We start from the raw sequence: 26,053 nt of genomic DNA, 5'->3' as shown, positions 1-26,053 counted from the left end.
CAAAGTACCTAAACTAATACAGCCGTTGCAGCTTACCGTATATTAAACTGGCTCATTCGCCTTGTGATCGTCTTCTCCGATACACCATATAGATCTGTAATCTGTCGTACTTTTAAACCGCATAACAGAAGGTGTTCTATTGACTCAGCTGGAATGTCAAAGGATGGACGTCCAGAGCAGGGTACTGCATCACCTGAACTGGAGTGTAGTAGAGTCCGTTCCACCTGTTCTTCGATAATTTCAAAAACAGTTTCATCTATATCGGAGTCTAAAAGGGCCGCCAACATTGTAATTTCTTCCGATAAATCTTCAATTCTCTCTCTGAAATACGTAATATCTTCAGCAGAATCCATTTCATCGGCAGTAGTAAGCATTTTTCTAATTAATTCTTGTGCTATCGATTCACCAATCAGTAACTAGAGGGCGTGTTAGAGCCCACCCTCTCAACTTTGACGAGTGAAAGTGACAGTTTTATTTCAAGCCGTATTTCATGACGGTTTGCAGGAACGTTACGGACAAAATGAAATAAATAAATAAGCAACGAAAAACATATTTCGTGACACATTTATTTATTTATGCTCTCATTTCATGACATATTTATTTATTAAGGCTCTCATTTCATGACACATTTATTTATTTATGCTTACATTTCACAGTACTTTTATTTATTTACGCATTTATTTATTTATTTAATTTTGTCCGAAATATTCCTCCATACAAAATTACAGAAAATCGCACATATTTAAATAAGATTGCTTAATCTGTTATTCATGTTCAGTTATCCTATAACACAATTCACAATTTGAAAATTGCATACTTCATCACTGAAACTGGTGTTACCAAGATATGCTAACTGAGCTCCTACCTAGATTTGAAACTACACCTAATATATGTAGACTTTGCACCACAGCATTGTTTCATTTAAGATTTCATACAAATAAAAAATAGAACATTTGTATTAAATATTACCATTGTCACCCCTCAAAAAATGAAAGTCATATTTCGGAATCAAAGACAGATGCTGTTTCAGGCACTTACTTATGCAATACAGAAAAACAATCAGACAGCAGTTAGGGGTGAGCACTGTTATCTAGATACTGAAATATGGATTTAAAAAAAATCTGTCCAACAAAATACAATGTTGGCGTGAATTTGTGTCTGCAGGATCCACAGTTGGCCCCAGGACGTAGTGTTCAGCAGGCTAACTAAACTTTACAGCAGTGACCTTTATATATCATCATGGTTATAAAAGAGGAGTGTTGGATTTACCCTTGTCAGGATGTACATGATTATATACCATGATATGGATTTTTTTTCTTTGTCTTGCCTTATCCTATGAATTAGGTGTTTTGTTTATGTTAGTAGTCACTGTGTCCCCAGATTATAATGTTTTCAGATAGCAATACAAGTTTCTTATATTTAGAAATGTTTGTATTATAAAAGCACATACAGCTTCCAGTAAGCAGCCACTTTTTTATTATTTTGCTTCAGCTACGATTGCAGAGAGTATTACTGATGAAGCTGAATATTTTTTCAGGATTGTCAATTTCTTAGAAGGTCTTCTTGGTTCAGGGTGGCACTTATATTTGCTCTGACACCTAACTAGAACTCTCTCTAGAGGACTCCGTGTCCCTGCATCCCTGAGCTATCAGCAAGTGTTCAGGGGTCATGCCTCCTTTTTTTAAGCTACTATCAGTGATAGTGAAATACCATGACACACAGCCTGCTAGTCGGAGCTCTAGCCTAGGTGTCAAAGCAAATATATGGTCACCCTGACCCAAGGAATTGCCAGAAGTGATGCCTGGAAGGTCTTACAATCAATGTTCCAGACAGAAATTAAGAGAGCGTGAAGCTGAAAGGAGAGCTGGTAGCAGATATTCAATTGGTGGGAGAAGGAGTAACCAGAGATCAAGACAGAGAACGAAATTGATATTCAAACAACCAAGGTTAGAATGTGTGAACATGCCCACCCCAGAGAATGTGACAATGTACACAATCTAGCACTGGATGCATTTCCTTTTCTTTTTTGAACATGTCTTTACCTGCAAGTCTTTCGTTGTTACCCTATACGCCTTCAAGACCAACTGACTCATTGTAGTGTTCAACGTGTTTCGCTAGCACAGTGCGTGGTGTTCCCATTGTATATGTGTGTACATTAATAGGCCATTGGCCAGGTCTCACTCCCTTACCACCTTGACATACTAGCAGTCCAGGGTGTGACCTGGCCCTTCACTAAAATACACTTAGATTTACTATGTACTAGTTCATAAACAGAATGAGTGCCATAGGAAAAATAAATTGAACTGATAAAGCATTTATTATAAGTGCAAAATTAAAATGTTGACTTACTTAGCTATTAATATGGACATTTTTGTATAGTTTGCTTCTTTTCCATCAAAATAATCTGAAACTCATGGGCTGCTGAACTAGCCATGCTTTGATTGGCTTTGTTTGAGTCCTTTTCTCCGTATCCAGCTAGATAATTGCTCTTAATATTTGAAAACCGGTTGCTGTTACTGCATTACTGGAGTTTCAAGTGTCGGTGCATGCTCTGTTTTTGTAACACTATGAAGTAACTGCAGAAAATGATTTCAGGCACTGTCTTGTTTACGCTATACAGGCTCTGCAGTTTATGGAAAAAAAAATACTTGATGCAGAATTGATCTGATTCAGGGCCAAATGTATTCTGGTCTTTTAGCCATTTTGTCCGTGTAAAATAATTTAATTAAAATGCTTGCCTTGCATTAAACCTGAAGAAACAACAACATAAGACCTGCTTATCTCTGCACTCAATACAGTTTTAATAACAGCTATTTTGTTATGGCTTCAGCCATATTGTTATGACCTGGCAACTGCTTGCCTTTCTTGTTTGTACCTAACTGAGCAACCCACTTCATTAATTCAAGGATTTGTATCCATTATCCAGGCTGTGTTTATAATCAGTCAGTTATGTTTTATACAATAATTTAATTTAAAGTGCATTGTAGGAAATACTTAACATCTTCTTACATGAAGACTATTTAGAAAGTTCTCATTAAATTATTAATGCTCTTATAGGTAATCTTCGCCTAATGACTTTATATCCTACATCAAAAAGACATTTGAGAGGCTGATTCTAGTCTATGAATCCACTTGTGGAAGGCCTCCTTATCCCACTACAATTTGGACAAAGATTGCAGTGAAAGATGGCAAGATCTACCTGCTTCACAAGAGATATTAACATCTGGCAAAAAGCTGGTAGAACTGTGAAGATTATGTGTTTTGATTTCCCCAGTAGCTTCAGTACCATACAGACATGCCTGTTACAGGGAGAGCTCAGAGATATGCAAGGTGGATGAAAAGGCAGAAGTCTACGTGACCATCATCATCATCAAGTCCTTCCGTGAGAACCCTAAATACAAAGAGGACTGTTTGACTTATGTTAGGTAGATTGCCCAGAGGAGACTGGGCAGTCTCATGGTCTGGAATCCCTACAGATTTTATTTTTTTCTCCAGCCGTCTGGAGTTTTTTTTTTCTGTCCCCCCTGGCCATTGAACCTTACTCTTATTCGATGTTAATGTTGATTTATTTTGTTTTATAATTGTGTCTTTCATTTTTCTATTCTTTAATATGTAAAGCACTTTGAGCTACTGTTTGTATGAAAATGTGCTATATAAATAAATGTTGTTGTTGTTGTTCAACCTATTGTGTCCTGGATAATTGACTATTTATAATAATAATAATAATAATTCTTTACATTTATAGAGCGCTTTTCACACTACTCAAAGCGCTGTCCACGCAGGGAGGACCTGGGAAGTGAACCCGGGTCTTGTAACTGCAAGGCAGCAGTGCTACCACTGTGCCACCGACCCCAGTCAATTTTTATCGAGTATATCACAGTTGGTGAGGTTCAGGGACTGTGTCTCTGATGTGGATATGTGCAACAATGGACCACCACAAGGAGCAGTGAGAGAATGTAACTCTGGTAAAGATCTTTGTTTCTTGGTAGAAAGAGAGTTGTCTGCAACTTACATCTGGAAAACCAAGAAACTGGTTATTGACTTTTGCCATACCAAAAAATCTTTTTGCCCTGTTTTGTTGTTAGGATCCTAAGGTTACCATAATCTCTCCTTTATGCTGTTTATTATGTAGACATTAACAAAATGCTCCAAATCCCTGCTATAGCTGTAAAATGTTATGTTATCTTTTATATATATATATATATATATATATATATATAGATATATATATATATATATATAGATATATAGATATATATATATATATAGATATATATATATATATATATATATATATATATATATAGATATATATATATATATATACACATGGCCTCGGGCAACAAGAATAGAATACCAGAACAGACAGGAAAAAAGTTAAAACATTTATTAATTTATTACCGGCAGTAGGTTTCATTGCAACTAGTGGCTTATAAAAGCAAATAGAATGTGGCATTACAAACCATACAACCTGATAATGCTGGATGTGTAGTTTTACGTGGCACATAAAGTTGTAGTTACACAAGTTTTCTTCTTGGCCAGGTCATGGCTTCTGAGAGAGAGCTTAGTCTTCTCAAGATGGAAGAATAGCAGACAGACAGTTTCTTTGTTACCTTTGTCTTTTTCTTCTTTGATGTATTTCCTGAGCTAATGAGATAAGTCGACTCTCTACTTCATACCATTCCTATTCAGGTACATCTGAATCCCCCAATCCCACCCCCATTCTACCCAGGTTCCTCATCTGGAGGAGGAAGAAGTACTTAAGACAGTTTCTCTTTATCATGTCCGTAGAACTGAAGCAAAGTACTCTTGTAAAACTTGTTACAAGTATATTGGTGTAAAGCCTCTCTAGTCCATTTGCTACATTCAACTGTGACCTGTTCATGTCCTAATTCCTTCTTTGAAATTTTCTCTTGGGTTATCTGCTTGCAAATGTTTTATATGGACTGGCTTACACATTTTTATTGTTAGACATTAACAATAGCCATTCCATATAGCCAGGTTTTTTTTTTTTTTATGCCCACTGAATTGATGTTCTGATTAAGAAGGCAGTCTCAGATATAGTAAGCACTCTGGGCCTGCAGGAAGTAGTAGTGAATAATGGAATGAAGGGAAACCTAATGGCTATTGTAACAGTGTTGCACATCCTCTGTATGACACAGCCAAACAATTACTGTACTTGGCAGATGTGTGTCAAGAAACAACACTGGGGCTCTTTCATACCTGCAGCACTATGCATTTATAATGTCTGACTGATACTACTGTCTTATCTTTAGCCAGGTCTGAAGTTTTTTGTCTTTTTTGTAATTCTTGTATGTTTTTGAAGGGTGTTGTTCTTTGTTATAATATTTGTAAAAATTTGTAATTTATATTTCTCTTTAATTTTATTAAATCTACTTTAAAATTGGGAAATCATCCAACCCACTTAATATGCTAATGGAAAAAAAAGCCATTAGCATCCCAAACAAGCAGCAGTGTTAAGGTAGATTTGGCATTTCATGCTTAAAATGGTAACAAGCTGTGGTTTTGTTTTTTTTTTTTTTGTTTACAATGTACGTCTGCTTAATAATTTAGTCCACATCTTTTGCTATTGTGGACGTGGCAGATCTAGCTTTCCTATATGACTGTAATTATATTTTATCATTAATGATTCTTTTGTCTACTGCAGTGGGTTGTTTGGCTGTTATATGCAGTTACTTATTTACCCGGTTTCTTTGTCGAATGCAGCCTGTTTTGAATTTATGGATTTAGAAGATTTTGTTGGGGCACCTGTTTCATTTATATATATATATATATATATATATATATATATATATATATATATTTTTTATTTATTTTTTTTTTGGTCTTCACAATCCAGGTTTTTTTTTTCTTTAAGTCCTGTGCATCATAGCTACTTCTGATAGATCTGTGCTACTTGGTGACCACACAATGTTAGAGAAACACAATCATTTCTTATGCAGAGGTAAAGCAAAAGAGACCAGCTACATAATGCAGAATTCTTTTTGGACCTAGCTTACTCCTTAATTCTATTTGTAATCTGGACAAGCAATCTGTAACTACGTAAAGAGACCATTCTCTGTCAGAATATTTTTGCAAAGATAAGAGCTGCATAGCAGCCCTATGACTCGTCAGGACAGAGGGTATTGTAAGTTTTTATTTTCTTTCTCTCCAGTTTTATCTGAAACATGGTTGACATATTATCAGAATAACAAATTACAGTACATCAATACAGAGAAAACTCCTCTTTAATGGAAGAGATTTGTACATATTCTGTGTAGCTGCTGCAGGTTCTTTTCATATCTGTTTCAAAATCAGTGAGTCATTTCCCTTCTAATTGATCTCATTCTTTTGTTTTTTTTTCTTTTTTATTATTCTGAGTTTAGACAAACAATTGTGTAAGGTGTACATTCATAAGAAATTTTGAAATATTTGTTTTTTTACTATAGTTGTAAATTCATAACTCTTTTGTCATTTCCATGTTAGTTAACTATTTTGAGTATTGTTTTCTTCCTTAATTTTATTGTAATATTGATAATTAACACTCACAGAGCAAACAGCAAAACTGAAATGCTGCAAGTACTTCAGTGTCAAATCAACTAGAATGCTTACTAGTAAATAATTAATTGGACTATGTGAAGAAGTAGAATTAAATTTATAATTATGACAATGAATTTCTTAAGAACCAAGAAAAGCAAGACAATTTAAGCATGGTGTAATATTCAAGTGCATTCAAAAAGTTGGTTAGCTGGTTTGAAGGTTGGAGTATTTTTAAATTTTCTAGTCACTTTATAAAAGAGGTTGTTACCCCAATTTTGTTTATTACATATTTTGTAACAGTAAGTCATAATTTATTTATTTATTTTTTTTTAAATGAGTGTGCTCCCCTCGACTTTCTCGTATACTGAGATAGAGGAAAAGGTCATCTGAACCACTTCCAGTTGCAAAATATTTATCATATGTCTTTGTTTCTCATCATAACTAATTGATAATATCTATACATGATCATTTATCTTTATAATCAAACTTAATATTAAAATTATATTTTCACACTTAAGGAGGTTGAAAATGGCAGTGGTATTTTTTCATGATTACATATGCATTAAAAACATACTAAAAGTGTTAGTATTATATAGTATTTGCTGCAATACATTGTTATAGATAAAACTGCATTTAGCTACATTTAATTATGATAATGATGGCAGAAATAAAAAATAAAAAAATCATAAAATTAAATGTATTACCAGGAACATGACGGGGACTTAGCAGCTTATTGTTCCCACTACATCTTTATATTTACATGGCATGTTCAATGTTTACACATTATTGGTAAACTGATGATGTATCAATGAAAACAAAATTAATAATAGTTTGTGAAAGAATATCATTATATTGAATAAAGTTTTTAATATCGTGTACATATTTACATTTCCATTGAAACAAAAAATTCGGATTGGTTGTTTAAATAAAGTACTATTTCCGGTTGAGTAATTTTTCTCAAATTTCATATTTTTTCACCTTTTATCATTATAAATATCTATTCAAAATTTGAATCATCTATCTGTAATTATTATCATAGTTTACTTGAAAGTTCTCGGAAGTATTTGGTTAAAGTACCACTTCTGGTTTCTGGAAGTGGCCCAAAAGTCAAAAGGATTCCTTATTTTTGATATAAAGCAGGTGTACAAAGTCTTATTGACCAGGCCCAAGCGTTTTTGAGTTATCGTGTTTACACACAGACACACACAATTTCAAAAATGGTATTTTCGGACTCGGGAATGTCTAAAACGTCAAGATTCATCAAAATCTCGAGGTCGAATTTTTTCATGATTCCTATACGTTCTCTATACTATGCATATGAGAAAGTAATAAGTAACAATAGAATGCAATTACTTATATTAGTAATGTATACAAAATGCTTGAATTCAATTTTACAATATGTATATACATATAGACAGTGATGAAAACATTAATTTTTAGTTATTAGATGTGAAGCGCCTAAGGCTAATTGCAGTTCAGATTCCTTAAACATAATATTTCTTGAAAGAAGTAGCTGATTTAAAATTTGTGCTGAAATCCCAAGCTAAAATTTTTGGCTGCATCTGAACGTGGTAGATAGCGGATCATTTTGGTACTTCGTCAATAAATGACATTGTCAGAGAAGGAGATGTAGCGGAAATATGGAGTACATGTTTAGTCACTGTAGAATAAAGTATCATCAAGCCATCTTTTATACATTTCTACATAAGATAAGCTGCTTTTATTTTTTTTTCTTTCACTTGCTTGCTATAATTTCAAGAAGCAGGAGGAGTGAGCAGCTGTGCACAAAAGTCGATTGCGGGATGTAACAAAGGCAGAAGCCAGACTGTTCGCATATAATGAGCCCTGCTCTAGTGTTCTGGTACAGTAAGAGACAGTGATTAATAGATAAATAATAGTGCTACCATATTAAATAAAATTACAATTGTTAGAAAACTATGTAAGTAAGTACACATCTAACATTGTACCTTTCTTAAATGGTTATACTCAGTCATGCCATCCTGCCTGTATCTAACCCTGCCCTACCCTGACAGGCACTTGCTTGAGCAGCAGGTTTTGCTGTCAGGACTAGCTGCTGAACAAGTAGAAGGAAAAAAATAAAATGTACATGTTGAAGTGTAGTAACTGCTGTCAAGGTAAAACTGAAATAGTAAACTAGTTTGTAGTCAAAGAGGCACAGAACGTTTCGATGTTTTAATATAGACAAGTATGCAGATTTGCCAGTGCTTTTCAGTTGGAGACTTTGTTGTTTTTAAAATGCATACAGCAAGCAGTATTCAACACTCTCAACAAAACCAGAACTGTTCCAACAATTTTTGTTAAGAAAAAGTGCACCAAGTTTCAAACAAAAGCAATTCACTGATTTCAGAGTTGTTTTATGCCAACCGACAGATGGACTGACAGACATGCGACATACAGATAGACACGTCTGTTGCAGAAGGTGGTTTTCGCTGCGAGTGTGCCTTAAAAGCACTTAATTACTTCCATGTAACACAACTAAATGCTTCCTATATTCTAATACAATTTAGCATAAACTCTGGTTTAAAGACTTTAGTCATTCAGTCATTTTGCCCTGTCTGCTCCACTCATCTTTAATTTATTATTTATTATAATTAAAGGCTCCACAAAGGGAAAAAAATGAATAGGAAAATTACAAAAAAACATTAACATAAGACTGTGGAAAAAGTTTGAAATTTCTAAAGTTCTTACAATTGCAAATCTTACAGAAATAGAGAAGGAAAAAAGATCAGCTAATTGAAAAATTAGATCACTCAGAGAAGAAATGATTCACTAGTTTGTGAAATGGTTGGAAAGAAATTCTCTAGCCACAGGGGTCCCCCGTCTGTGAGATTACAAATCACTGGTCTTGGATACTCTGTTGTTTTTCCCTTGTAGTACGCTGAATTTAGCTTTGGTGATACCCATTAATATGGAAAGCATGTTCAGCCTCAGATACAAATGTATTTAAACTATTTATACACAGTAAAATGTACCAGTGTGCACTAATTTATTTTGGAGGTGACTCAAACTCTGCGCTTGAAGCTACAGCAGAGCCAGACATAGGGCCTTTTATAGGAGTCCTTTACAGCCAGACTTCGAACAGTGCATTGTTTCAAGGTCTGTACATGACAAGGAACGCATACTGTAGTGAGTGAAACAGAGGAGTATGAGACTGGTGTATTGCCATGAGTGAGATGGTGTGAGATTGCTGAATGAGTGTGTCTTGCTGCTTTTTCACTGCTGCACACTGTGGTTAACAGGAGAAACCAATGCGATGGCTTAAATGCATCTTACTACTTTTTTTTTTTTCTATCAAATGCTGCTGTGAACGTGACAGAGTAGGAGTATTAAAGGACTGCTTCTTGCTCCTGCCTTTGCTGTTCAGGATAGGTGTGCTGCCGTGCATTACAATGCATTCTCTTCATTTATATTCTACCTACAGTCTGTGTAAGGCAGACTTCACATGACATTAAGTTATTTAAGATCAAAGTTCTGTTGTAATGAAGGGGCATAGCTGATTAAAAGGAATTGTTTCAAGAGTTAAAAAAAACAAATACAAACAAATTTGCAAGGTCTGTACTGTAATTACAGATTACAATACTGTATGGTGATAGAAATAGTGTACACTATATGAAGATTACTGTGAATGTGCGCATTTATTAAAATAATGAACTATTAATTAAACAACATATAAAGTAGGGACTTGGATTGCAAATATTTCATACAAATAAAAATCTGACCTGATCTCAGATGGATTGTCTTAAAATCAACAGTGAGTAAGTAAACAGCCTATTTACACTAAAACCGATTCTCAAACATAGCATATTGATCTGCAAACTGCTAAGTTCTAAATTTCTTTTCAAACAAAAATTTTGAGTTGAAGTATTTCCATCTCTTAAATAACTTCTGTGTATTGATTTAAACTGTAAACTTTAAACTGAATCTTTACTGATTTGAACCTTATATTTTTCAGATCAGTCTTTTAGAATCCTAAAAACAGATTGCACAGACATAGTTTTAGAATTTATTAGGAACAAGTAATTAGGATTAGAAGAGACATCAGCCTGGGAAAGAAAACACTGATAATGCAGACATGATAATGATTTTAAGATATTTGATTATTTATGTAATCATTATTTAAAATACATTAAAAAAAGCATCCTTTTAAGCTGGATGCATGCTTCTGCATAGACAGGGGAACAATGAAGACAAACAACTAGAAGAGCACCCAGTCAAGATGTCTGAATTTTATCGACATCTCAAGATGTCCACAGACCTCTTAAATTGTCAAATTAAGATCTTTATATATTGAATATGATGTATTGACTGCTTGCATTACTTAGTATGTAGTTTTTAAAGGTTCCTTTTACTTTTTATTTTCCTGTTGGGGATTTTGAATTGATTTCCACTTCTTCTATTTTGATATTCAGATGGTTTGTTACCACATTCTGAAGATTTAGTGTCTCAGGGACAATATCCACTTCCCCCTGTGTTGGGTGACCACTACTACCAAACATCTCCAGGATCAAAAGATGAGCGAAATGCTTGGCACCATCCCTCAAGCACCTTTGATATCCATGTGAGTATTACAGTTGAATAGGCCATGACCGATATTATCGGATGCCAAAAGATTTGTGGTCACTACTTATGCATCAGTATTGGTTGTACCTGTACTTTTATCATGATGCTGAAACTGTTCCCGCTAACGTTTGCTTATTAGGCAGTTAATCTTAGTATAATAGGCCTCAAAAACTTCCTGCTAAACTCCCAGGGAGCAGAAGTGATCAGCCACTTTGGGAAGTCCCACAGAGCGTTGAGACGTGGCGTTTTGCAAAGGGAGCAGTGCTTGCAGGGTCTCTGCAGATGCTGAGGGGTGATGGTGGGACACAAGCTGGGTAAAGGGTTTACTGTACTTGGCGGAGGATGTCACCGAAAAGGAGGCTTTGGTTTTAAAAGGAGGCACTGAGGTTCAAGAGTAGCTTTTCACAGGTGGATTCTAACTGTATTTAACCTTGAATGTTACCCTCTTTTTTGGGTTATTTATTTATTCTCATTTTAACCTTTACCAAAAGCCACTGTTTTTACAGTATGTGGGGCTATTTATTGTGGATTATCTCCGGTGTCTCTGTTGAATAAAACACGTTCATGTAAAAACATTATTAGTCTTTTTTTTTTTCTTTTCCTTCAATTTTTTTTTCCAGAAAAGCCAATACTTACACACACACCACCAATACTGGTACAATATGTATTAGTAATCAGTCATCTTTGCAGCCCAGATATCAATATCATTATCAGCCCTAAAATCCATATTGGTCGAAAACTCAGTTGAGTGGCTGAAACTCCTTCCTAATTGACCTTTTTGTAGTTTGTTTGCTTTTCATAAACACATTTTCTTCACATTAACACTGATAGGTCTGAGGAAATAGTTCAGACTTAATTTAGATTGCAGAAACAGACTGAATTGATAATACAGGCACAGCTGCTTGGCCAAATATCTGAATGTGTTGAATTCTAAGTTGTTTCTTTTAAACTGTGGTTCTCAAACCTTTTTTTTTTTTTACCAGGCCACACCACATACTTGATATTTTGTACTCTCTACAAATCTTATGAATGTTCGTAACTAATACATGGCTATCCATCCATTATCCAACCCGCTATATCCCAACAACAGGGTCACGGGTGCTCTGCTGGAGCCAATCCCAGGCAACACAGGGCGCAAGGCAAGAAATAAACCCCGGGCAGGGTGCCAGCCAACCGCAGAATACATGGCTATCCATCCATCCATCCATTATCCAACCCGCTGAATCCGAACACAGGGTCACGGGTGCTCTGCTGGAGCCAATCCCAGCTAACACAGAGTGCAAGGCAAGAAATAAACCCCGGGCAGGGCGCCAGCCCACTGCAGAATACATGGCTATTCAACATTAAATTTATAATTATAAGATACCACACAATATTGAAAATGTATCCTGTATTTCTTTCTCTGCAGTAATGTTGATTAAAAATTACACACAGAAGAAACAGAAGTACGCAGTTAAAAAGCTCAGAACACCTGTGTGTATTGAAAGATGACTCGACTGTTAGAAAATGGTTGAGGGAAAAAATTAAGCAAGGCTTGTTGTACAATGTATTAAGTGCAGAATCCTGACAGGTTTTTGAAGAAGATGTGCATCTCGCAGCATCTTCTGAAGAGGCTTGGGGGCACGACTGCCTCCAAGCACGACTTTGTAATTTGTCTCTATGATCTGTTTCTTTCACTTTAATCTTTTAAAACACCTAAACATCTAAAAAATATGCTGTTTTGATCCTAAGTCACATTATCACTCAATAAGACTCAAATTGGGCTCCATCCAAGCACCTTGTAATATCTGGTTATCTGCCAGCTTCACTTTCATTAGGTCACAAGGCTAATTATGCACGTATAGATTAGGAATGATGCATTCTGTAAAGAAAAAAAATGATTATGGGGTTATTTATTGTATAATTTTTAACAGGCAGAATAGTTGTATGCATTTTTGTTAAGTTTATAGATTCATATTTGGATCTTGTTTGATGTTTTTCATTATTGTATCATATTCCAACTTAATCATTTTGTAGTATCAGTGGAGATCTAGAATAGTTTTTTGACACTGGAGCTCTGATGTACACATCCTAAAATGAACATGTCACTCATGAGTATTATTATGTAATTTGCAGTTAACTAATTAGCAGCATGTAAGGTATGTTTTGTACTACATATGGCTACTTTTGACTAGCTAAATAAAAAAAAATCTAATGGAAATATAATGGAAATGTAATTACAGTATTTATTTATTTATTTTTTAATGATTCAAGGCACGTATAGCTGAGAAAGCAGGATCACACTCAACCAACATTGATGCAGAAATAGACTCTCTAACCAGCATGCTAGCAGACATGGAGAGTGCCCCACAATATGTACATCACCCCTGTGGACAGGTATTTTTAAATGTATTCTTGCTTTACAAATGTCATCCCCCTTTTTTAAATTGAACTTCTATGGAATGGAGACCACATTTTAGGTCAAAGTTCAATGTATTATCCATGTGGGAAATTTGGTTGGTCTTATGTGTTATAATTAAATAACAAATTATTAGATAGAGGAAATGTGAAGTTGTCAGTGTCTTGGTCCTCCTTATGTGGTATTCATTTTACATAACATTTGTCAAGCGGAGTATGCTGACATTAGAATATGAGATCAAAGATTGGCGGAATGTTTGGTGCCCCTTGGAGATTGGAGTGTGTTGACTTTGGACCTCTCCCTCTCATTCATTAGTCAAGAATCTTATCTTCAGTTAAAAAGGCAATCCAATGAGAACTTGTGTTTCCTGCTGATGATGTGCGCTGAATTTGTATAGCAGAAAATGCATGTTTGCTCATTTTCAGCATATAAATGAACAACTGACATGCCCATTATATAAAACCAGTAACGGCGCACTGCACAATACATGCAGTGAATACACTTGACATGAGCATTCCTAGTTTTCATACTCTTTCTCTGTATATATAGCATTCATTTGTTCAGAGGTTCATACGCTTTCTGCTTCCTCAGCAGCTCTTCTTTTCTCCACCCTAGCAGCCCGCTTCTTCTCTTCTTCTGTCAGCATCTTTTTGCGTTAAAACTGATTGTCAGTGTTTGTGTTTCAATTACTTAGCGCGTTTTCCTTAATTTTTTACTTAAGCTGGCACTTAAATCTACAATCTGCCTCAAGAATGATTTTACATATGAAGAGGTAGGGGACGTGACAGCAAAGGTCGTAGGGATGAGAACGGCCCCTGTGTGCATGCGCCACATGGCTGTCCTGCTGGCTGCTGCTGAGAGTCAATTCTACAATAAAATAAAAAGAAGAATAACCTTGGAGGTCAATCATCACCCTGAAAGCGGATAGTAGAGCTCATGTAGTATATGTGTTCCAAATTTCAGGTCAATAGTTCAAATGGTTAGCGAGCTACAGGTGATCCTGGACAAACGAACAGCCAATGGTAGCGTATTATATAAGAAGATGAGTAGCATTTTTCACATTGTTTGCCTTCGTAGAGTATTGGTCAACATAGGCTTGTATTTTCTCAATCTATTTATCTCCATTCTGCATTAAAATATGGAATTTTATTTTTTACTCTGTCATCTCTACAAGCTACATAAAGTAACATTCCATCCAAAAAATATTTTTATTCTAAGACTGATTGAGCACAGTGTACACACAAAAGGTGATCTTAAAGAAATCACATAGATATGCATTAGATTTGATTGTCTAAGGTTGGAAATTCCAGGTGACATATTTGGATTTTGACTTGTGGATTGTGGAGAGACTTGTGTAAGAGTATAACAAGAGTTAGATTATCATCACTTTTTAGTGAGTTTTTATTTCTACCGTGTTGCCTTTGTTATAATGTAGAGATACAATCCTTATGTCTGTGAGCAGTCGTAGGTCGAAGGGGGAAAATTCTGGTACAGTACAGTATTGCACTTTTTAGGTGTGTTTGCATATAATGTGAACCTCGGTTCACAAACATCTCGGAACACGTACAAATCGGTTTACGACCAAAAAGTTTGCCAAACTTTTGCATCTGTTCACGACCACATACTCGGTATACGAACAAGCCAGTTTCCCTTTCAGTTTGTGCGGGCCATTGATTTCCCCACGTGTTCAGTTTCTCCCTGTGCAGCGAGAGAGAGACACACACAGACAGACGAGAGAGAGAGGCGAGTGGGTGGACGGTCCGACGGAAGGACGCGCTTTGAGAGACACACATGCATGCACGAGACGCATGCACACGCGCGCACGAGAGAGAGACGGCTGGACGCATAAGGCAGAGAAGGCAGTTAAAGAATGCACTGCAGGCTTGTTTTTAAAGAGACAGATCGGAGCATTGTTTTAACCTCGTATTTAATGATGACTTTTTTTCTATTGGATTTTTACCTCCACTTCACTTCTGTTTACAGCGATCGGTTCGTAGCGTGCATTGTTGCAATGTTACTTTTCTTGGTGGTTTATTAAATTACGGATTTGTCAAATGTTCATTTTTTTCCCCTGTGCTTAAAGCTCATTAAAAAAGTGTTTTTAGTGAGCGGTTTGTAGCGCTATAGTGCAAACTCTTGCAGTGTTAGTTTTCTTTGTTGTTCAAGGTTTTCTCAGTGTTGTTCAATGTTTTTACATTTACAGTGGAACCTCTGTTCACGACCATAATTCGTTCCAGAACTTTGGTCGTAAACCGAGTTGGTCATGAACTGAAGCAGTTTCCCCCATAGGATTGTATGTAAATACAATTAATCCGTTCCAGACTGTACAAACTGTATGTAAAGATTAAGCACAAATATAGTTAATTACTCCATAGAATGCAGAGTGTAATAGTAAACTAATGTAAAAACATTGAATAACACTGACACAAAACACCCAGACTCCCTGCTCATCTACACGAACAGGCTCGCTCGCTCTCTCTCTCTCTCTCTCTCACTGTAGCACACACACCAGCCCCTCCCCTCCCCTCCTAAACCCCCACCCCGGTTAGAAGCATATGCAGCACTTTTTTTAAAATGAGTTTTAAGCACAGCGGGAAAAAAAGGAACATTAGAACAAATCCGAAGTGTATTTAAAAACCAACCACAAGCAACCAAAAAAGTAACAAGATCACGCTATTTTAGCCTTACAGCCCGATCGCTGTAAACACTTTTTTTAAAATGAGTTTTAAGCAGAGCGGAAAAAAAGGAACATTTGAAAAAAGAGAAAAGTAACATTGCAACTACTGTAATCGACTAATCGCGCTATGAACAACTCCATCTGTAAACACTTTAATGAGTTTTAAGCACAGGGAATAAAGCGAACATTTAAAAAAAGAGAAAAGTAACATTGCAACAATTCACGCTATGAACTGAAAAATTAACTTTTGAAAAATCCGTAATACAAAAACCACCAAGAAAACTAACCTTGCATGAGTCGAGTTCTAGCATGAAGTGTTTTCCTTCAGGGGTTTTCTCTCTTGTGATTTCTTGGGTTTCTGGTGTTTTTAGCTGTTTAGCTTGTGGGAGTGAAAGCCTCATGCAGCCATTCCAAAAACAACGTCCTTGTGACCCAACCGTTTGTGTTTGCCCACCACATTACTGGCAGTCTGGCTTTGTTTACATTGTGCTGCTTGAAAGCACAAGGGTTCTCGGATTGGTAAAGGAGTAGACTGGTAAACAGTTTTTCCACCTCTTGTAGTTTCTTTCTTTACTTTGATTTCAATTTTCTTCAAAACTTTCTTCTCACCACTCTTCACTTGCTTAGAAAGCCATAGTTAACTGCAAAAGCACACAAAATACTTTAGAGCACAAAGAGAGTGCACGTCTGACTGAGAACAATGAACAGGTTAAATGAAAAAGCCAGGCAGGCACGCGGCTTGCTCGCTTTCTCTCTCAGCCTGCCTGTGCACGCCAACCATCCCCTCCCACCAACTCCACCACCCCCGCACAGGCAGGCAGATAGGCAGGCAAACACTGCAGCAATCTCCCCCTCCCCCTGGCTAGCTCTCTCTCTCTCTCTCTCTTGCTTGCTCGCTCGCTGCACAGGGATAGACAGAACATGTACAAAAAGAAAACTGGGGAAACTGGCTTGTTCGTATACCGAGTGTGTGGTTGTGAACCGAGGCAAAAGTTTGGTGAACTTTTTGGTCGTGAACCGAGTTGTACATGAACCGAGACGATTGTGAACCGAGGTTCCAATGTAGTTTACTATTACGCTGTGCATTCTATGGTATAATTAACTATACTAGCTGAAGCCTGCTGTTGCATACGGCGGTGTAAGAATAGGAACAGAAAACGGTGAGAAAGGAATTCAGTATAACAAAGGCTTTGGAAACCACCGTTGCAGTGTAACGAAAATAGCAAGGAGCGAAACCAATCCCAATGGTCAAGAGAGTACCTTCCTGTGGCAGGCTACGGAAAACATAGACATATATAGATAGACGCCGCATTCACTGTGTTGACCAGTCGACACGATAAGTCAGCGCGTCCGCCCTATTGCGAGTGGTAAAAGTGCCATTTAAACTAATACAGGTAGACGTGGAAACCGGGTTTTCTGATGAAAAAACAATAACGTTTTAAACAGTATCGTTTACATACAACAGATTTTGGCAAATCGATTACATGCAATTATGTATATCCATTTATACACTAATAATGGCAAACACATACAAACCTCTTAGAAATTTAGTTCTTCTTTTTATTCTTTTGACTAGTGTTTTTATTATGCTAACTTCTATTGTCAACTGGCCGTATCTCTAGTCTCATTTGTTATAGCTGTATATTTTCACAATTTGTTTGCATTTTTTAATTCAATTGTTTTTACTTTATTCTTCTTTTCAATACATTGTACTTGTTCATTTACTGTATGTTAATATTGTAAGGATAAATAATAATAAATAAAAATAGAATTTTCTTCCAAGTATTTTAATGTATTGTGTGAAGAGCATTCTACAAAATAATTGAATTAAAATTAAATAAGCTGCTTGGGATAAAATATCTGGTCTGTTTACAATGCCCTTTTTTAATTTTGTCTCATATACTGTATGTATCTTTCCCTAAAATTGAAATACTGAAATAAAACTGTGTTTTCTTAAGTACTGTTTTAATTGGACATAGCAACTAATAAGCTAATGTTTTTTCTTCCTGATTTCTCTATGTCTGATTCAAATATAGGTTTATGACAACATGACTTACTCAAAACAGCCTATGGATCGGTATAAGCCGGCACCGTCTTCTGCTGCCCAAAGTACAAATAAACCAGTGGTGAACTATCATCACTCTTTGCAACAGTCATCACACCTTCCTCAACAAGTTACCCAAGTACAGGTGGCCCAGCATCACACTGTGCCACAATATGCTGGTGTGCCATCTACAGCTTACACAAGTCCTCAAATGTCTCCTTACGGTCCTCCTTCCAACCATACAGTTCATCAAATGCAGCAGATTTCTTCATATAGCCCTCAGCAGATGCCTGGTTATGTCTACTCCTCCCAAGGCCAAAAGCCATATCCTCAACCTGTTCCTGCCTCTTACACAACTGCATCAACACCAACTGGACCTCGATTTAGTGTTCAGGTTAAAACTGCCCAGCCAGTCAGCACCTATTCCCAAACGAGCCGACAGGCTGAGCAAGCTTATGCCCCTCCTTCGCCAAGACAAGCTGGTCCTCAACATGCTGAGCCTCCTTATCGAGAACGAACTGGACCCTATTCTGAGGCAGGACAAAATTGGTACCCAACAAATTCATCTCAACCAAATAGTTCACCACAGGATGGAAACAAGAAGGGATACCGTGGCTATTCACCTCCTGGTCCAAGGCTATCTCAGGCAGGTGTAGGTGTGCCCAAGAGGAACCAGGAAACACTGCCTCCTGCCCCTACTCAAACTGTTGCTTACCCTGCTGTCAAGGTAAATAAGATCTGAAGAGGAACTTGTGCACTTTTATAAACTTTATTTATTAAGTAATGTTCTACAAACTTTTGCATCTATATTTCTTTTCTAGCTTCTATTTTGGTACTTCTAGACATGACATTCTCAGACTCATTTAATCCAATACAGGGTTGTGGCAATGAAGCATAACCTCTCAGTGCTGGGCATAACTCTGGAAACAGTCATGGATAGGACAGTAGTCAATTACAGGGCCTACTCACAGACACACACACCCACACTCATACAGGACCAATTTGGGACTGTCATTAATATGATTAGAATATCTTTAAGGATATGGGGAAAAAGCTGAAGTTCATGGAAAACACTCTTATACAAACAAGGGGAGACTGCGCAAACTTCATGAGCCACAACCACACACAGGATCCATACACAGGACAGAGGATTTGCCAGGCAGCAACATGAACCATTCCGCCATCATTCCAGTTTGTACCTATACAGACATTGCAAATTTTTCCCCTCGGCCCTCATATTCATCATTTCACTGTTGAGGCTTCTGAGTACCTGGGTTACCTTTTTGAAGGTTTCTATTAATGGGTGTTGCCATGTGGGCTGTATCTCTTCATAGATGTGAACAGCTGTCAAAATCAACAATATTCTATGGATTTGAACATATGACAAAGAGAGAGAAAACTTTGTGCTACCTGAATTTTTTATCTTGGTTTGCCAGACAGTTTGAATGGAAAATGCAAGTTAACCTTGCAAATGTGAGCTCTAGTGTCAGGTTGTAAAGCTGTTTGTTTGGGGAACACTTTAGTGTATAGGCACTGCAAAAAATGCATCTATTACGCATTTACTGTAATGCAACAAGACAGTAATAAATACCACTTTTGGTCTTAGTTACATAAATTATTAATTATATTTTTCATATCTCCAATATAGCCTACTAAATAACTTTTCCTTAGAAAGGTATGAGGTGGCTGAACTCTGACATGTTTCTCTTGATATTGCATATTTGAGCATATGACCTGTGTATCCTTTATGCTTACATTTTATTTCAATCAGTTGAAACCTTTATTGTCATCATATATACAATGAAATTTGATAGATGCTACTCCTGCTCAATGTAAATTCAAACACACAGCCACAACAGCAGTAAATACATACACATTGAGATATAAAGTGTAATATAATTTACATTCCTATATAGAATTCAGAATGTTGAATGATACCAAATACAAGAACTTGTGTACTGTATAGCCCTTTTTAAATCTATTATTTCAGGTTCAATTAATGTATAGCACCTGCTGGAAAACAGAAACTGAAATAAGTAATAACCAGGATGTAAAAAATCTTTCAAGATATTAGTAGACCTCTTAGGACAATGAGAATATCCTCTAGTGAGGGCAATTAACAGCCAATAATATTGTAAACCACATTTATAACTCTCTGAAGAGCCTTACTGTCCGCTACTGATCACCTGGGATACCACACCAAGATACAGTATGCCAGCACACTTTCAATAGAAGAATGGTAGAAGGACACCAGTTTCTCCAACAAGCTGTTTTTCTTAAATACCCTCAGAAAGTGTAGCCTCTGCTGAGTCTTCTTAAGTACTGAGGTGGTGTTGGCAGTCCTGGGGAGGTTCTCAGAGTTCTGGGTTTGCAAGAATCTGAAAATGGGAATACTTTCCACAACTTACCCCAATTGATGAAAAGTGGGATTAGGTCTACACCATTCTCCTGAAGTTTATGTTTAATACTTTTGTTTTTGTGATATTCAGTGTCAAATATGCCACCCTGCACCAAGCTAAATGACTACTTTATTCATGCTTTGTAAATGTTAGTGAGACCAAAAGGAGCCTTTTTTTAATGTCTTATGACGTAACCGTATATGAGTAATAGAGATTTGTTTTGCAGTGGCTAAACTAAAGTGTTACTCTGTTTGGAATGTAAGCCATAATTATGAAACGCTAGAGGAAAAAGAAGAAGAAGAACACATTACATTTTATAGCACTTTTCAAGATGCTTTATATAGAGAAGGTGGAGTCACTTCAGCCATCACCAATGTGCAGTATCCACCTGAATGATACGCCAGCCATTTTGTGCCAGTATGCTCACCACATTTTAGTTATTAGGTGGTGAAGAGGTGAGACATACAGTTAGCTAATTAGAGATGGGTGATAATTAAGAGGCCAAAATGACCAGGCTGTGATGAGCAATTTAGCCAGGACATCAGAAAACACTCATTCTTTATAAAAGATGTCCAGGGATCTTTTATGACCACAGAGAGTCAGGACCTCAAGTTTACATCACATAAGAAGGACAGCACCATTTTTGCATCACAGTGTCCCTGTCACTGCCCTGGGGCATTGGGATCCACACTTAGATCACAGGGTAAGTGTTCCCTGCTGGCTTTACTAACACCTTTACCAGCAGGACCAACTCTTTTCCTAGATGGTCTACCATCTAAGTTCTGGCCATGACCAGGCCCAAACATACTTGACATCGGGTGGATTACCTGTTCTCAATTGTATGTAGTATGGCTGCTGATTCACTATAAACAAATCAGTGGTTATGTATACCAGTTATAGGGTTGAGCTCACTTATTGAAGTCCAAGTTTTTATGATAAGTGTGCCAATAATGTTAGGGAGGCAGTAAATGGTGCCTTAGTCTCCTTCATATTGTGAGAATCAGAATTATAGGGGCAGCTTTGGATTAGCAATGAATCAATCAATGACGCCTCTTCCATTTTGAAAATACTAAAGTGAAATTCAAATTTCAAATCTGTAAAAACCTTGCCCTTTACTCCAGGCAGTTAACATCACTTGAAACTTGCTCACTTTGCACTCTCTGCCCACAATCTGACCACAAAACGTTGCTGGGGAACTCCTCCATGCCTTTTGGTCTGATTAAATGTAATCTGCATAATATGTGTTTGGAAATAAGGTTCCTTTCCTTTTTGAGCCAGGCAGATAAGTGTTCTTTGAAAGACGGCTTGTGTGTGCTCTGTCCACCATACTGGAAGATACCTTCTGTCACTATCAGCCATACACACATTATACAGGAAGAACACACCTTCAGTTTATTATTTTCCTGATAGTGTTAACAAATCAGTTACTGAAAACAAGTGTTGGAATTATGCATTGCAGAACAATAGTAAGCTGGCGGAAAATTGCCCACTTAAAGAATATTACTAAATGTATTTATTGATTTATCCAACAGATTTTAGTATGTGATAGGCTAGAGTACTCGGGCACTGGCGATTACACGAAACGATACATGAAGTAACCTAGAAAGAATTCAGTTAAACATTTCAGAATAGGCTATGCATGTACCAAGCACAGATGGGCAGGTGAAGTATAAAAAAAATTAAAGAACTCATTCTCTACTGGCAGAAAGCCACTGGTTGGTAGTAGGAAGATAATTCATGGTGAGTGGGGACAACAGGAGGGGGGTAGTTTGTCATAACGTAGTGTAGGTCTAGAGTAAACGCTGCAGTCTTCTATACCATATATGTTTCTTCCATGTCTTACCTAACAATAACTGGATTTTGCTAAGGTGCTTCAATTGACATAAATTCAATAAAACCAGCAAGAAAGTGAAAGCACAACAGACCACTTTGAAGGTAAGCTTGAACTACAATGGCATTTTTTTTCAGTCATGCTCAGCATTTGCTGTCTGTATCAGTGCCACATTAGTACTGTAGGTGTCTGAAAACAGTTTGCCTAGCTGGAAGGACCAATTTGAATAAGTGTCAGAGAAAACCATTTAGATAATCTGCGATGGTGCCCTTAATTTTGGGTACAGGTTCTTCTTGTTTGGATATCCAGTGTTATTAAGTCAGGGTATTGCTGTACTTTTATATTCTGTGTGTATATTTGAAATATATTTGGGTGCCCTTTGATGGGCTGCTGTCCATCTAGGATAGTTTTCTGGTTAGCGCACAGTGCTGTTGATACAGGCTACAATTCTATGTCAGCATTCAGGATTAAGTAGGGTTGTACGAGGGGGAAGCACTTCATGTTATTTTTTTAACTGATTAGTTTCCCTCTTCAATTTAAATATTAAGGACAGTTTTCATTTTCACACAAGCCTCATCACCCACTCAAAACTATCTTTGCGGCTTTTATGATTAAGCAGCAAAACTTCTGCTAATTTCTTTTTCATTTGTATAAACTCAGTGATCTGTGAGCTTTTTCAAAAAGTGATATTCATGAACTTCTGGTGCCATCCTCCAGCGCCAAGACAAAAGCCACTCAGTAGAATTGTGCCAACGTATTGCATATGATATGCACTGAGGCATGGTGGTTAGCATTGCCCTTCACCTCTATAGGCATATTTCAATGTCTGACTTAATAAAATTTAAAATTAAAGTAATAAAAGTTTAGGGAAAATTAATAAGGCTGTTTTTAATTAGGGTAGGATTTTTCATGGGACCCAAGGCCATGAGATTGATCGACTAGTGAAATCTATTTTTTCTTAGGTGGTTAGTCATGATTCAGTTAGGGCATTTAGCTTCATACATATAACAGAAATGCCCTAACTGAATCATGACTAACCACCTAAGAAAAAATAGATTTCACTTGTGGATCAATCTAATATTTTTGGCAAACATGCAAATTACTTGTACACGTGCATACCCTTGATTCTGACCAAAAAATGTATTTTTAGTAATAATGTATGTTCTGGCGCTTATGGGATGGTGTGGCTAAATTTATTGGCTATGCACAGTAACCACATATTTATTTTATATTTTTTCTTGTTGGTGTTTTATAAAATTCTTAGATTTATGATATATTGAACCATAAAAAAGGTTAGTTCCTTTCTTAAGTGTTCTTATACATGCATGGTTTTAAGAAGCATCTCTGTCAGATCTTTCTGCAGCCTATAGTATACTGGCTTCATTTTTGTTACTACGTTTCCTTTAGACTCCAGTTAGTCGACCTGAGGATGAACTTGACCGTCTTACCAAGAAGCTGGTATATGATATGAATCATCCGCCAACTGAGGAATACTTTGGTGAGTACTGGCAAACGGTCTTATAATGCCTGTTAGCTTGTTTTTCTTCATAAATGTGGAAAAGGATTAAAAAAAATGAGGATTGTAGCCACCTGCAATATCCTAATGGTTCTATCTGCCATATTTTCTTAAATCCCAATGCACATTTGCCACCTTTCCATTCCCAGGCAGGCCTGTTTTATATCCACTATAATTTTTCCAGTGAAGGTCTGCGGCTTGTTAATGAATTTACTCCCTGCATACTTTAATATGCTTACTCAGTTTGATTATTTTAACGTGGTTTACATATGGAAATATTCCTGCTTCTTTCTGATATAGACAGCTTGTCAATTTTGTAATCCAAACTTTAGACATTATTTGCTTCTTAAATATTGTATATTTGCGGAAATTGCAGATGTTTTAATGGTTTTTTCATAATATTTTTGAAGATATAAGCACCAGACTACACAAGAAAGACAACCTTTTTTGTTATTTTTGATATATTGATACACACAAACCCAATTTTCAAAAAAGTTATCACACTTTTTAGAAGTACAATAAAAAAATAAAATCTGTAATTTGGTAATTCATTTGAACCTTTATTTAACAGGCAAAGGGGCAAAGAAAAGATTTTCAGTGTTTTCATCAACAAATTGAATTCTTTTTGTTACATATAATCAAATTTAGAAATTGATGCGCCTGCAACACACTCCCTAAAGGTTTGGACAGAGGCCTATTTACCACTGGGTCACATCCCCTTTTCTTTTTATTACACTTCTTAATAGTTTGGGAACGGAAGAAACTAATAGTTGCAGTTTTTCAAATGGAAATTTTGTCCATTCTTGCTGTATACATGACTTGAGTTGCTCAACAGTCTGTGGTTGCCGTGGTCTGATTCTCCTCTTCATGATGCGCCAGATATTTTCAATAGGAGACAGATGTTGACTACAGTCAGGCCAGCCAAGCACACGGACTCTGTCTACAACGCCAGGCTTTTGTATTTTGTGTAGAGTAAGGCCTGGTATTGTCCTGCTGAAATATACACGGCGTTCCTGGGAAAAGATGTTGTCTTGACAAGGAGCATATGTCTCTCTAAAATTCCAATGTAAGCCTCCGCATCAATGGTTCCTTCACATATGTACAGATCCTCCATCTTCCAATAACAGTCTGGTCTTTTTCATCTTTGGCACGTAGAATCTGATGTCCATTTTTCCCCAAAAACAAGCTGAAACATGGACTCATCTAACCACAAAACACATTTCCATTGTCTTTCCATCTCAGATGAGCTTGGGCCCAGAGAACTTGCTGACGTTTCTGCACAAAATGGATGTACAGTATGTCTTCCTCATTGCAAATACAGTTTCAGGTAGCATTTCTTGATACAGCAGCAGAATGGGTTAAGTGACAATGTGTGACGATGTGGGTTCTGGCTCCACGCTCCCATGGCTATTTGGGAACCCTTGAACCCAACACCGTCGATAATGTTGCCGAGTGAGCCAGTCAATGGAGGCAAATTGAGCATCTGAGCAAGGGGATGGTTGAAAGTACAAAAGTGCTTTTATTAAAACAGTCAACAAAAAAACAGTGTTCCATAAATAGTGCAGTTTCAAATTCATTAAATAAATAATCCATAAAAAGAACGTGGAGTAAAACCAATAAATAGAAAAAACAATCCTTAAAAATCGGAGGTTAAAATCTTCTCTTGGAAGCAGTCTTTAAAACAAAAAAACAAATCCGGTGCTTTTCTGTATGCGTCTCACCTGCTTATCCCGTATGGGCCAAGCAGCAGGCAAGACGCTCTCTACAGCTGCCCTCCTCAAACACACGCTCGAGACTGGAGACCTCCCGATCCCTGGCTCCGGTATGGCACTCATCCCAGTCCCCGAGACTTGATTACCCCAATAGCCAGGTCGCTCATATTGGGGACTCCACCACCAAGCCTCCCGACTTCCGCTGCCTTTCCGCGACCTTCTGCGGCTCGTCGCTTTCACCTTGTCACTCCCGCTACCAGATCGCTCAGCGGGAGCGACATCAACACAAACACGTGGGTGTCGGCCTAACACCCAGCTTCCATGCAGCTGTCCACGGCGCTCATTCGCTCGCCGT

At 37.0% G+C, this 26,053-nt stretch overlaps 1 protein-coding gene across 4 annotated transcripts in view; it reads left to right on the top strand.

Annotated features, from left to right (window-relative positions):
- trip6 (thyroid hormone receptor interactor 6) overlaps nucleotides 1–26,053 on the top strand; it is a 97,021-nt gene that overhangs the window by 43,477 nt on the left and 27,491 nt on the right. For 3 of the 4 annotated variants that reach the window (XM_039746957.1, XM_039746956.1, XM_039746958.1), the window contains exons 3-6: nucleotides 10,971–11,119; nucleotides 13,375–13,497; nucleotides 18,233–18,967; nucleotides 23,878–23,968. In XM_039746957.1, the coding sequence (XP_039602891.1) occupies nucleotides 10,971–11,119; nucleotides 13,375–13,497; nucleotides 18,233–18,967; nucleotides 23,878–23,968 (1,098 nt within the window). The remainder of the gene's footprint in view (nucleotides 1–10,970; nucleotides 11,120–13,374; nucleotides 13,498–18,232; nucleotides 18,968–23,877; nucleotides 23,969–26,053) is intronic. The other variant, XM_039746959.1, reaches the window with a different exon arrangement.

The sequence above is a fragment of the Polypterus senegalus genome, chromosome 3, assembly GCF_016835505.1.
Source record: "Polypterus senegalus isolate Bchr_013 chromosome 3, ASM1683550v1, whole genome shotgun sequence".
Lineage (NCBI taxonomy): Eukaryota > Metazoa > Chordata > Cladistia > Polypteriformes > Polypteridae > Polypterus > Polypterus senegalus.
Note: the sequence above shows the minus strand (reverse complement) of the source record. Positions and strands in the feature narration are given on the sequence as shown.